General features: G+C 33.1%; 1 protein-coding gene across 1 annotated transcript; it reads left to right on the top strand.

The window, feature by feature from the left end:
* Positions 1 to 11,260: 11,260 nt before the first annotated feature.
* LOC145261008 (ATP-dependent DNA helicase Pif1-like) lies at positions 11,261 to 13,121 on the top strand. Its single transcript, XM_080119135.1, has 2 exons — positions 11,261 to 11,315; positions 11,511 to 13,121. Exon 2 carries the CDS (start codon positions 11,901 to 11,903, stop codon positions 13,050 to 13,052), a length of 1,152 nt encoding a protein of 383 aa, XP_079975261.1. The 5' UTR covers positions 11,261 to 11,315; positions 11,511 to 11,900; the 3' UTR covers positions 13,053 to 13,121.
* The last annotated feature ends 202 nt before the right edge of the window (positions 13,122 to 13,323 follow it).

Raw genomic sequence — 13,323 nt, 5'->3', positions numbered from 1 at the left:
GCTAAATGCTACATGGTCTGTGACCGGTCTCTTTCATTACAATCTTTCGAATGAAGGCGAAAGCATTACGGAGGTGAAGTACTGTCAACAAATGTGTTATATGCATCAGAAACTTCAACAACAACACCCTGACTTACTCAACAGAAAACGTCCAATGTTCTTCCACGACAATGCCAGGCAGCACGTTGCTTAACCGATCCTGCAGACGTTGAAAGAGTTAGGCTATAAAATTCTGCTTCATCCGCTATACTCTCAAGACTTCACACCTATCGACTACCTCTTTTTCAAGCATCTCAACAACTTTCTGCGTGAGAAACGTTTCAAATTCCTAAACGATATCAAAAACGCCTTCAGCGACTTCATCGCCACCAGAACACAAAACTTTTACGTTGCTCACACACACACACACACACACACACACACACACTTGTTTTGCGTTGGTAAAACTGCCTTGATCCCATGGTGCTTATTTCGATCAAAAATTGTTGTTTGAGCCGAGATAATTTCATCTGAATTATATATATAAATATATATATATATATATATATATATATGTATATAGTGTGACTCCAAAAAACGGGCCCCAAATCTAATTAGGCCCCGTTTCTTAGTGTTTTGTCCGAATGAAATGAAACTTTGGTCATAACTAGTTTATTATATTCAAAACATCACATCAAAACAATAAGGTCTTTGACCCTTTGTTTTGTCGTTGACTGTAAAATCCTCAGAAAAACAATTGAATGTCTTCTGTTTTTTGGTCACTATATATATATATATATATATATATATATATATATATATATATATATATATATATATAATGACCTTGTCTACCTGTCTGTCTGAGGAACGCTCCTTACCAAATTATCCTGTCAGTTTTTTATCTACAGACTTGAAACTTGATATATGGGATATTTAGAATCGTGGAACAAATTTATTTTCCGGTTGTAAAATAAGCTTAAATATATGTTAATTCATGCGGATTTCGTATTATGTAACTAATTATCTGTTGATCATTTTATTTACCTTAAACAGAGTACTGATTTTTTAAAAATAAAAAATGACTTGGGTGTAATCAGGTAGAATTAAAAGCCGCGTTCCCTACCGTTTCAGCTCTAGTAAGACAGATAACAAAGTTTTTTATTTAAACCACAACCTTTGAATTTGCGCACATGCACAAGTAATAATGATATGTAAGCTAGTTTAAATGAACGTGGGAGGCGCGGCGGGCGTAACAGCCGACACGAGCAGTCCAGCATTGCGCGGAGTATGCGAAAGTAAATGCCATTGTTACAAAAAATGGAGTCTAGTTATTCCTCTTTGTCTTGATTTCTTTTGCACCGTTGCATACAACGGGTTCGGGGACGTGCATTTACGTGCGTAGCGTTACAGATCGATTATGTGTATAATGAAGTACCTATTTACTATGCCTCCCGACGTGACAGAGTTAAACACCAGGGTCGGTTTTTAACGTGGAGAAAAGGTACAAAAATAAAAAATAAAAATTGTCTCAGTCGTGAAGGACTGATCCTCCACCGAAACAGAACAAGAAATGGAAGTGCAGCATCTGAAGAACAGATGGTATTTATTTGCTCCCCCTTCGAGCAAATTAGGCACAAGGCCGATTTTTAATGTGAGGAGTGAAGGGAGGGGGGAAGGGAAAAAGGGGACCAGCTCCCGAGAGGTGGGAAATGGAAGCTGGTTAATGGTCAGGCATGTGGGGTTGCCCCCACATCTGGTCTTTGCTAGTCATAGCTAGTCATAGCTTGCAGCATCTGAAGAACAGATGCTACACTTTGATCTTGACCAAAAGGCCAAGTTGAGTTGCTTATAATAAAGTAGCACCAGAGACTGAAACGTATACACATTCGCTTCTTGGATTTAAAGGTACTTTTAAAATTGCAACTCTTCTAACTAGCATTATTGTACAAGAGCGATGTGCAATAGTTGGAAGAAAATCGTATTCATACCTCGCCTACCACGGACATATCCTGTTGAGTATTTGTCATGAAGGGTAGGGGCGTCGTCGCCCTTCTGATTTAGCTTCTTTTCTATGAATTCTGAGGCTGGAGAAACGGTCACGTGGCAAAGGATAAAACCGAAGCGGTACTTTGCCGAAGGGCACTTGCTTTCCCACTGCGTGTTCCTGGAAGCGAAAGACAGACAATGTACGCTTGACAGAATGTGATAAAAATGGGAATTAATTGAAGAGGAAGGGGGGCACAAAAGATAGGAGAATGAATAGGTTCGCAGAGAATAAAAACGGAGAGAAAGATTGAGAGGGGGAGCAGGAGAGATAGAGAGAGAGAGAGCAGGGGATTTGAATAGGAAGGGAATATAAATGCACAGATATCGAGATAGCAATATGATGAGACAGATAATGGATAGAGTTGTGTGAAAAAGACTGATAAAAAAAATGAACGACGGAGGAGGAAAGGAAAGATTAAAAAAAAAGAAAGAGTGAATGCAAAGTCGAAAAGAAAAGAGAAGAAAGAGAGAATGAAATTGAAACAAAGCGAATAATCTAAACAAAACAATTTAATTCGTATTATTTGAATTCACCGGACTTCTGTTCTCATCTTGCGTGTTATTTTAATAACGTTTCGATCGATGTAACCTCCGATCTTCTTCAGCTCTTCACAAGGACCCGTGGCGCAACGATTAGAGAACTTGGAAAGATCAATTGTAACCGTGATATTCTCTTGAAGGTTTACGGTTTAATTCTCAGTCTGGGCGACCGAAAACTACAATTGTAAATTACTAAGGACCTCTATCAAGCTATGGCTGACGGAACAAGAGCATGTTAACCTCGTGAAGTAAATAGAGCTTTCTGTTTGAAATATAGTCCAAATTATACGACTTAGGAAGAAACATTCCCGAATCTAAAAAAAATTCACCTGAAAAAGGTCGGAGATTACACCGACCGAAACGTTGTTAAAATAACACTCAAGATGAGAAAAGTAATCTGATGAATACAAATAATACGGATAACCCATCCACATAAAAATAAAATCCAGAACGTAAAATACAATAGAAGCAAGAAAAAAAGAAGAAACAAAAGCGTAATAAAAGATGATGGATTTTGTAATCATGCCCAAATACATGTCATGTTATTTTAATAGATTGGCAGTTGGTATTTGTTCTGAAGAGTTAAGGGCAGGATAGATTCATTGATTGATATACAATTACATGAATGATTTTGCGCTACGAACAGTTGCTGTCAAGACGTGTGTATATCGACGATATTAGATGATTAGATTAAAAATGGTCAACATCATTTGGAATATAGACTTTTGCCATATATATATACATATATATATATACATATATATATATGTGTTTGTGTGTGTATATATATATATATATATATATATTGCGCACATGGCAAACACCTGTTTTATACGTAAATAATGACATTGCAAGCCAATTGGATCAGGTGCTCCAATTCTGTAGCAATACATCTGTCACAGTTTAGTTGGCTTGGAGAGTAACTTGCGAACATTCGAAATTCAGAGGGAGGTGGGGGCAGAGGATATAAAGCAAAGTAGGTGGTCGCGCTCGAAACCAGGAGTACAGCCACCATACATACATGCTAGTATATATATATATATATATATATATATATATATTTATATATATATATATGTGTGTGTGGGGGTATGTGTATGTGTGTATGTGCGTGCGTGTGTTTATGTGAGTGTGTGTGTGTAAATATATGTGTGGGTGTGCTTGTGCATGTGTGTGTGTGTGTGTGTGTGTGTGTGTGTGTGTGTGTGTGTGTGTGTGCTTGTGCATGTGTGTGTGTGTGTGTGTGTGTGTTTTGGGGTTTATTGAAATTAGTATCGGAATGGGAAAAACTTTTTTTCGATGCCATAACGATTCTTTTTATTGTCTTTATTTTTGTCTGTTTTTGTTTCAAACTTAATTTTCCACGTCTCGTATAAATGATCAGACGGTGTTTAATTCTTTTTTTAATAATTTAGGCTCATTTTGTAAGTTTTCATAATCATTTAGGTTAAAGATTAATAAAACTAAATTTTACCCTTATGATGGCTTTGCACCATCTTGCTCCACCTCTCTTCATATTTTAGTTTAATTTTATATATTTTTAACCTATAAATTATATGGATGGAAAAGGATGACGCAGATATGTCAACATTATGTTATTTCATTCAATCCAAATGAAATATAGTCATCCAAGTAGCTAAACTAATAGAATTACAAAATATACATTTTATTAACGACCCTATTCATAAAAAATCACGGCCAGCCTTATAAAAAAACGCATAATTACAACTTTATATATTGATATAAGTTCATGTTGGTAATATTCAGTGACGTGGAATTTCTATTCGATTCTCCGACTGTGCGAAAATGTGTATGGCGGGCGGGAAATTTGTATGCAAAGTATAACTTGGAAGAAAAGTGAGCGAAGTAAGACGAAAATGATGTGGATTTAAAGACCCTGAAGATAAGGGACAGCGACAGCTGTCCCCTTTCTTTTGTTCATGTGACAAATGAGGAAAATCGATGTGTCTCGCACTGATGCTATTGACAGAAGGAATCAATTGGGAGAAAGACAGAGAGGAGGGGGGAGAAGATAGACCATATGTGATGTTAAGTAACTGATAATTTCCCATTCAATAGGTTCTAAATATACCCGTGTTTATATATATATATATATATATATATATATATATATATATATATATATATATATATATATAACACAAAAATATGGCGGAAGAGGAAGAATGGTGTTGGAAGTGTTTTTACTCGAATACGATGTTCAGCATGTTAAACATATACGTTTTGTTGTAAAAATGTAATGGAAAAACATCTGAAGAAGTTAGTGGGGACACGATAATTTTATGGACATTTAAATCGTAAAAGTGCCTTCCCACTGTTGAAACAGCTGTATGTGAAAAAATCCAGGAAATAAACGAAGATTATAAAAAAGAAAACGTGACTCTTTGAATTTTCAAAAATATTTTGCACTATATATATATATGTGTGTGTGTGTGTGTGTGTGTGTGTGTGTGTGTTTATTAATAGTGACAATTTTTATGTATGTGGATTAGGGCCATTATCACACTATATACCAATATACTCAACATGTTTTTAATGTACAGACTTGAAATTTGGTATATAGTGTATTCAGACATGTGGAAAACTTTCAATGCGTTTGCATCCGGAAAAAAGCTGTTGTGAAAATTGAGAATACTCGTATTTATCAGATGTTTTTTGTTTGTCAGCCGTTCAACTACTGAGCTTTCTAGAATTGTTCACATGACAGATTCGTCGTGAAGAATAACTAGGTTTGAAAACACTTTGGAAAGATATTGCCAAGCTGGTCAGATGGTTATCGTACTTGACTTACTGATTTCGATCACAGCAAAAGTATCATTTATTTATTTGCTTTTTACTCTCAAGCAGTTGACTGTTTAGAAACAACATAATTATCGAATGCACATTGTTACTTTCCAGTTTATTTTTATTTCATTTTTCCTTAAAGGAATTTGGCGTTACTTGTTAAATACAGTGTAACGCTGTGTACATTTGCTAGTATATATATATATATATATATATATATATATATATATATATATATATATATATATATATATATATAGAGCATAAATGAATTTTACATGCAATTATTTTTTTTTTCAAACAGAATAGCTCAAACAAAGATGCTTAATAAATGATTATTCCGCGGAGATTCAACGAAACAAAAATTATCCTTTTGAGAGGAAAGAAACGTATTTGCAATTTTATACATACAGCAAAGCTAAACATTTCCTGGTTTCACCATTGTGTGAAACGACATTATGTGACAATGGTCATAAAATACACGAAAAATATCTGTAGACTGTTTATAAAATTGAATGCGAATTAAAAACAAACCGAATATTTTTTCTTCTATCTCTATTTTGTCGGATAAGTATTTCTATTAATCTCGCATATATATATATATATATATATATATATATATATATATATATATATAGATATATATAGTAAAGTATAAAATGTATATGGCGATTAAGCTACACTGAATATTACGCGTTTTATCCAATCTAGCATGAAGAATCCTAGAGTGGATGAAACGCGGAATATTCAGTGTAGCTTAATCGTCATATACATTTTATAACTTACTAACTAGCTCTACTTACGTATTGCGCACTTTTGAAGTAAATACTTAATGTTTACGCATAAATCTATACTTTCGTATATTAATTTTATGAGAGTAAATTAAGTAGTTATATATATATATATATATATATATATATATATATATATATATATATATATAGCTCATGACCAAAAAAAATAGGCCAAGAGTGAAAGAAGAAAGAAATCGACTTTTCAATATTCAATAATTTTCCATGAATTTTTGTAAATTCAACTGGAAATTTCTATTTAGCAGATCATTATTATTATAGCATATAATAATAAGTGGAAAAAAGTAACCCTAAAAATGTTAAGACCGCATCTTGGTGAGGATATAAAAAACCGAATTGCAGGATTAAGGCCGTCCAAACTGACTTACAAGCAGATGCGTTATATTTTAAGAAAAGAAAAGGTGAAAACATCTCTTTCTCTAGTGAAGCAAATTAGTCGAACGCATGGTGAAATAGAAATCTGGATATGGTCGCCCTAGAGCATCCACCTCGGAGAACGGTCACATGCTTAAATTAACTGTTTTGAAGGATCGAAATAAACTTTATGTTGACCATAGCAAAGAATTAAAACAGGGGCTGGGAATTTTCTTTCTGGATATACAATATCTAGACGAATGAGAAAATAGGATTTTCCTCTAAAACGTGTAAAAAGAAGCCATTTTTTTTATCTAAGAAGAACATTAATGATAGAAATAAATTTTCTCGCGTATGGCAAGAAAGTTGCAGACTGGTTCAGGAATGTTTTCTGGTCATATGAATCAAGATTGTATGCTGTTAGTCATGCTCTGATGCTCCCGAACTGTGCATTCGAAGAACGGGAGAAAGATTTTCGACAATTGGCATGGAAATGACAGTTAAACACGGGAATGGAGGGATTATGTTATGGGGAACTTTTACTGCAGCAGGAGTTGGGGAACTTTTAGATATGAGATATCAATTAATGCAAGGGAGTGCATTCGAATATTAGAAACAGGAGTGTTACCAAGTATCTAGAAGCTGGGAATATCCCAGAACATCATTTTTCAACGTGATAATACTCCTGCACACACTGCTAAAGTCATAAAAAATGGTTTTCTGATAATTCAATTGATGTGATATTTTGGCCAGGTGAAAACCCCGATTTAAACTTAATCGAGAAAAATGGCAAACTGTGCGAATCTGTGCAAAGCTGTGCAGCGCGAATGGAATAGCATCTCCTCTTCACCGTGTTCCACTTTGGTTGAGAGCATGTCTAAAATTGTTTGATCTTTTAAAGAAATCAAAAGGGAATGTGATTCCATACTAAGCATTTATTAAAGTAAAAGTCTTAATCTGTGTTATTAGTCTCGTTAAATTTTCCTCGTTCAATTTTTCTTTGTTCAATAAAGCTTTTAGTACAATAAAATGTAGAAAATGTGTTTGGCCCATTTTTTTTGCTCACGAGTGTATATATATATATATATATATATATATATATATATATATATATATATATATATATATATGAAATGAAAATGGCAATTGAATTTACCAAAATGATCCAAGATGCTAAAATTAAAGTATATTATAAATATTAAAGAATTAATATTTATAAAATTATCTCAGCCAGATGTAAAACCTCGATAATACCAAATAGGAAATAGAGCTTATAATATGAGCAAACAGTTAATAAAACATGTTAAAAACACTTTGAAATGAGTTAAAAACATATTTAATCTGAAAAGGAAACACTAGATAAATGGATAGTCCTTAATCCGCGGAGTCTCGAAGAAATACGTTCCTTCTCATCAGAGGGTAGGAATTAGTAAAATGCGGGATTGGATTTTGCATGCAGATGTATTTGATGAAACAACAAGTAAGTCAAAGATCTTACTTGAAAAGAAAAAAAGTGAAGCAAAGGGAATATGGTGAAGAAAAAGGTGATTACACACGAATGAATAGTCTGGTAGAAGATAAAAAATCCAGTAACGGTAAAATCCAAATGTATAACTTCAAAAAAGTTAAAAGAATTTCCATTTGTACAAGTAAAATCCAAGGAGATTCCGTAATTGGAAGAATATTTCAAAGTGTTTTTACCATATTTTATTAACTGTTTGCTCATATATATATATATATATATATATATATATATATATATATATATATATATATATATATATATACATTCGTGAGTAAAAAAATTGTGCCAACACATTTTATACATATATATATATATATATGTATGTATGTATGCATATATATATTTATATACATATATAATATATATGTATGTGTGTGTGTGTGTGTGTGTGTGTGTGTCGCATGTGTTTTGAGTCACCGGAGGATATACGGAACTCAGACGGCCCTGAGCGCAGGAGGCGAAATTTGTTGAAAATTCTTTAGGAAAGACATTGGCTTTGCCAGATACTGACGAAATCACCTCAGCTCTATCAATGCTGGTTGAGATAGAGGCCACGCCTCTGTTCAGGAACCTGTTTGTTATTCGCGTCAAATCGTCGCATAAACTTTGTTATATATGCTGCAGGCATACCACTTTTCATTGTTTAAAAAATTCATTTTTTCAATGTTGTCCGGTGAAGGGATATACTTCAGTATTTGAGGAAATGTCACTCTTTATATATATATATATATATATATATATATATATATATATATATATATATATATATATATATATATGTAAATATATATGGGTTTAATTTTATGGGTTTAATTATATGGGTTTAATTTTATGTACCCATGCGCAACCGGAAGTCGGAAATATGATATTGGGTTACGACACCCGTTAAAAAGTCATTTGAGTTATATATATATATATATATATATATATATATATATATATATATATATATATATATATATATATATTTATGTATATAAAACTCAAATGACCTTTTTACGGGTGGTGTAACCCAACATCATATTTCCGACTTCCGGTTGCGCATGGGTACATAAAATTAAACCCATAACCGCGTAAATAAATAAACACGTATCGCTGGATGGTCGCGTCTGAATAAATGAACGTCCTTATAAAAGCGAACATCTAAAATTTATTGAATAAAAACTTCAAGATATGGGAAACAAACGCAGAACGTTATCTATATATTAATTTGCTTGTACGTACGGTGTCACGTCATCACCATCGCAAACATTAATTAATGAAACGCGTCATCATCATCGCAAACAATAATTAATGTGAATTATCTCCCTTTATTGTTCACTCTTTATTAGTTAACAAATCATTAAACCCTTTTATTTTCCAAAACTTTCCGAACAACAACAACAAAAAATATATATATATGAACTGTCTATTTATTGTTCTGGATTATTTTATAGACGATTATGCATAGAAGGTATCGTTCCACAGTTTAAATAGTATTTTACTGACATTTTTAACGATGCCTTCTGTTTATTATTGTAGTGAATACGGAGCGGAGCGCTGTTTCTATTTTATTCAGTAATAAATATATTTTTTACATTTAACGCTACGAGTTCGTTTTTTTTTTTACTGTGCTACTTTATCTGTTTTTTTTATTTACTTTTGAGTGAGCCTTAGCCTTACATAACCAAAAATATGTTTCGAAATAAATGTTACAAAAGTCAAGAATGACTTTATTTAATAAATCACCAAAGTCACCATTCGCAAATACAGAGTCAAAACATATTTTACGTCTTGTTCTGTTTTGTTTTTGTTTTACGGCATATCAATCCTTTTTCGTGTTATTTAATGCCGAATCGAGTAATTTTGTAACATTTATACATCTTCACGTTGTTTACATAGTTATTATTTATGTTTTGTCTGTTTTATTTTGCTTCTTTTACAGGCAGTCATCATCTTCTAATGCCCACCGACAGGGCATACATATTTAAATACTATAAAAAATGGACACAACAATTTTTTTTTAATATGAAATAATTTTTAATGAAATAAAACACTTTGTTTCATTACTTACGATTTAATTTATTTAAAGAAATATTTATATCCTATTTAAAGATTTTCAGTATAATTTATTTAACTGAAGAAATATTTATTGTTCATACATATATTTTTCCATTATTTTTATTACATTGTTAGGTGAAGTTTCAGAATAGTTAACCCCCCTCCCCATATTAAGAATGACTTTCGGCATGATTCTTACAATAGCGGTATCAAAGTTTTTTTTATTTTTTTATTTTAAAACAAATTATAAAAAAAAAGATACAAGACCATTAAATATTTTTTTCATTAAATCGCTATTTAGGTGAAGGTTAAAAATAGTTAACCCTTCTCCCCATAACCGTTTTTTATGCAGTAAAATACTGTTTCAATAATTATGGTTTAAATATTTATTCCTTATTTAAATATTTACAGTATAATTTATTTAACTGAAGAAATATTTATTGTTCATACATATATTTTCCCTTATTTTTTTTACATTGGTAGGTAAAGTTTCAGAATAGTTACCCCCCTCCCCATATTAAGAATGGCTTTCAGCATGATTCTCACAATAGTGTTATCAAAGTTTATTGATTTTTCTTATTTAACAAAAATTATAAAAAAAGATACAAGAACATTTAAAACATTTTTTTCATTAAATGGTTATTTAGGTGAAGGTTTAGAATAGCCAAACCCTCTCCCCTTATTAAGAATGGCATTTTTATTATTTCAGCGTGATGCTTACATTTTTCTTAATATAAAAAAAAAGATACAAGAAAATGTTAAGCTTTTTTTTTTATCAAAATGTTAGATCAAAGTTCGGAATAACTTACGTTATAGCCAATTAGCCAGCTGTATAAAAATGTTTTAGCATTTAATACCTAATAAGGTTTTCGCTTCAATTGTCACAAGCAGACAATATCGATTCAAAGGAGGTAATTCGTCAACAATTGTTTTAGCCGAATTTTACGGTAAAGTGTAGTGGACTGGTGGATATATTATACATATCCCCCAGTTTGTATTTATTTGCTTCCCCACTGAGCAAATTACGCACAAAGCCGTTTTCTAATGTGGAGAGAGAGAGAGGGGGGAATGGGGACCAGCTCCCGATGAGTGGGAAATGGGAGTTTGATAGGAACTGTTGGTATGAAGGGTTGCCCCTACATTGACCAAGGTAAATATGTGGGGTTACCCCCACATATGGTCTTTGCTTGCAGTATCTGCTGGAACAGATGGTATTTATTTGCTCCCCCACCGAGCAAATTAGGCACAAGGCCAATTTTTAATGTGAGGAGTGAAGGGAGGGGGAAGGGAAAAAGGGGACCAGCTCCCGAGAGGTGGGAAATGGGAGCTGGTTAAAGGTCAGGCATGTGGGGTTGCCCCCACATCTGGTCTTTGCTAGTCATAGCTTGTAGTATCTGCTGGAACAGATACTACACTTTGATCTTGTCGCCCGGGCCCCAAAGGGCGGGGGCCAGTGTATATACATATCCCCCAGTTATTCATTTGATAAAAGCAATATTTAATGAGCATGGTTCTTCTTGCCAGGCAATGGGTTTACCTGAACCAACAGGTGATCCTCCAATAGATAATATTACTCGAAATACAAACGGGCCTAATGTTGAATTGTTAAACAATGAACAACTAGAGGTCTTTAATACTATAATCAAGGCTGTCATGGCAACTGAAAAAGTAGCCCCACACAACAGTTGCTTCTATTTAGATGCCTCAGCCGGATCAGGAAAAACCTTTTTATTCAACATGTTATATGATTACTTCACCTCCAGCAGTACTGTAACCGCCACTGCGGCATTGCTGCAATGCTACTAACTTCAGGGAAAACACTCCACAGTATATTCAAACTACCTGTACCTCTGACAGAAACCGGTGTCTGTAACGTTTCTCCTGTATCAGAGCATGCTTCTTTTTTGAGAAAGATAATGGTATTCATCATAGACGAAGCCTCTATGATACCTATTCATGCACTGCTTGCTATAGATAGATGTTTACAAGATATAATGGGTAACGATAAAATATTTGGTGGTGACTTCAGGCAAATTTTGCCAGTAGTGCCACATGGATCACCTACATCTATTAAAGACACCTGTCTTAAAAGATGCCCATTGTGGCATCATTTCAGTCAATTACAACTAACACAAAACGTCAGAACTAACATAAATGAACAAGAGTTTTGTAAATGGCTCCTTCATCTTGGTAATGGTACACTAACGAGCAGTCTTAATGACGTTCCTGTAGATGCCATAGATGTTCCTGATGATTCGGTATGTAATGGTTCTCTAATCTCAGAAATATTTGATTGCAGCCCTCAAGAAATGGAAAATAGAATCATCATGACTCCAAAAAATACAGAATGTTTAACAGTAAATGTAGAAATTCTAACTAATCTTCCCGGAGGCATAAATACATATTTAAGTACAGATGACATCTCCTATGATGATGCTGTACTTCAAAATTATCCTATCGAGTTCATAAATTCATTAACTCCATCTGGAATGTCATCTCATCGACTTAATGTGAAAATAGGAGCAATAGTAATGCGACTGCAAAATTTATCCATAAATCAAGGACTTTGTAATGGGACTAGGATGAAAATAAAAGAATGTCATCAAAACAGCATCATTGCTATTTTAATTAATGGATCTAATAGAGGTTCCACAGTTATCACTTCAAGAATTAAGTTAAAGCCAAGTGATACAAATGTTCCGTTTGCATTTCATCAGATACAGTTTGCAATACGATTAGCATATTCACTGACCATCAATAAAGCACAAGGCCTAACTTTGGATAAGGTTGGTATATATCTTCAACAACCTGTATTTTCTCATGGTCAACTGTATGTGGCATGTTCAAGAGCTCGATCTAAGCACAGTGTGAAATTTAAGGTAATGCAACTACACAGAAAACGTGGTGTAACATATACTAAGAATATTGTTTACCGTGAAGTGTTATGAAAACAATCAGGAACAGCTATGGAATCTAAAAATTAACTTGGATGTAAATATGATTTTGGAAAAAAAAAATTTAAATTGCTTTCCTTATATTTAAAATTAATAATTTGATGAAAAAATAGTGTAAAGTTTGTTTGACTTTACTTAATTATATAACATTGACATAAATTTGATAGGTACAACCTACCTCACATAATTTTGATTATCGAAAAATCAAAATTTAACTGTACTTCATAAGATTTACAGAAACACTTCATTTTATATGCATGTAATA

Source organism: Euprymna scolopes, chromosome 37 (genome assembly GCF_053919585.1).
Source record: "Euprymna scolopes isolate OS-2025 chromosome 37, ASM5391958v1, whole genome shotgun sequence".
In the NCBI taxonomy this organism is placed as follows: Eukaryota; Metazoa; Mollusca; class Cephalopoda; order Sepiida; family Sepiolidae; genus Euprymna; species Euprymna scolopes.
Note: the sequence above shows the minus strand (reverse complement) of the source record. Positions and strands in the feature narration are given on the sequence as shown.

Bases quoted from the DNA above. Each gene is read 5' to 3' on its own strand.
- LOC145261008 (XM_080119135.1), top strand. From the start codon at position 11,901: ATGCTACTAACTTCAGGGAAAACACTCCACAGTATATTCAAACTACCT.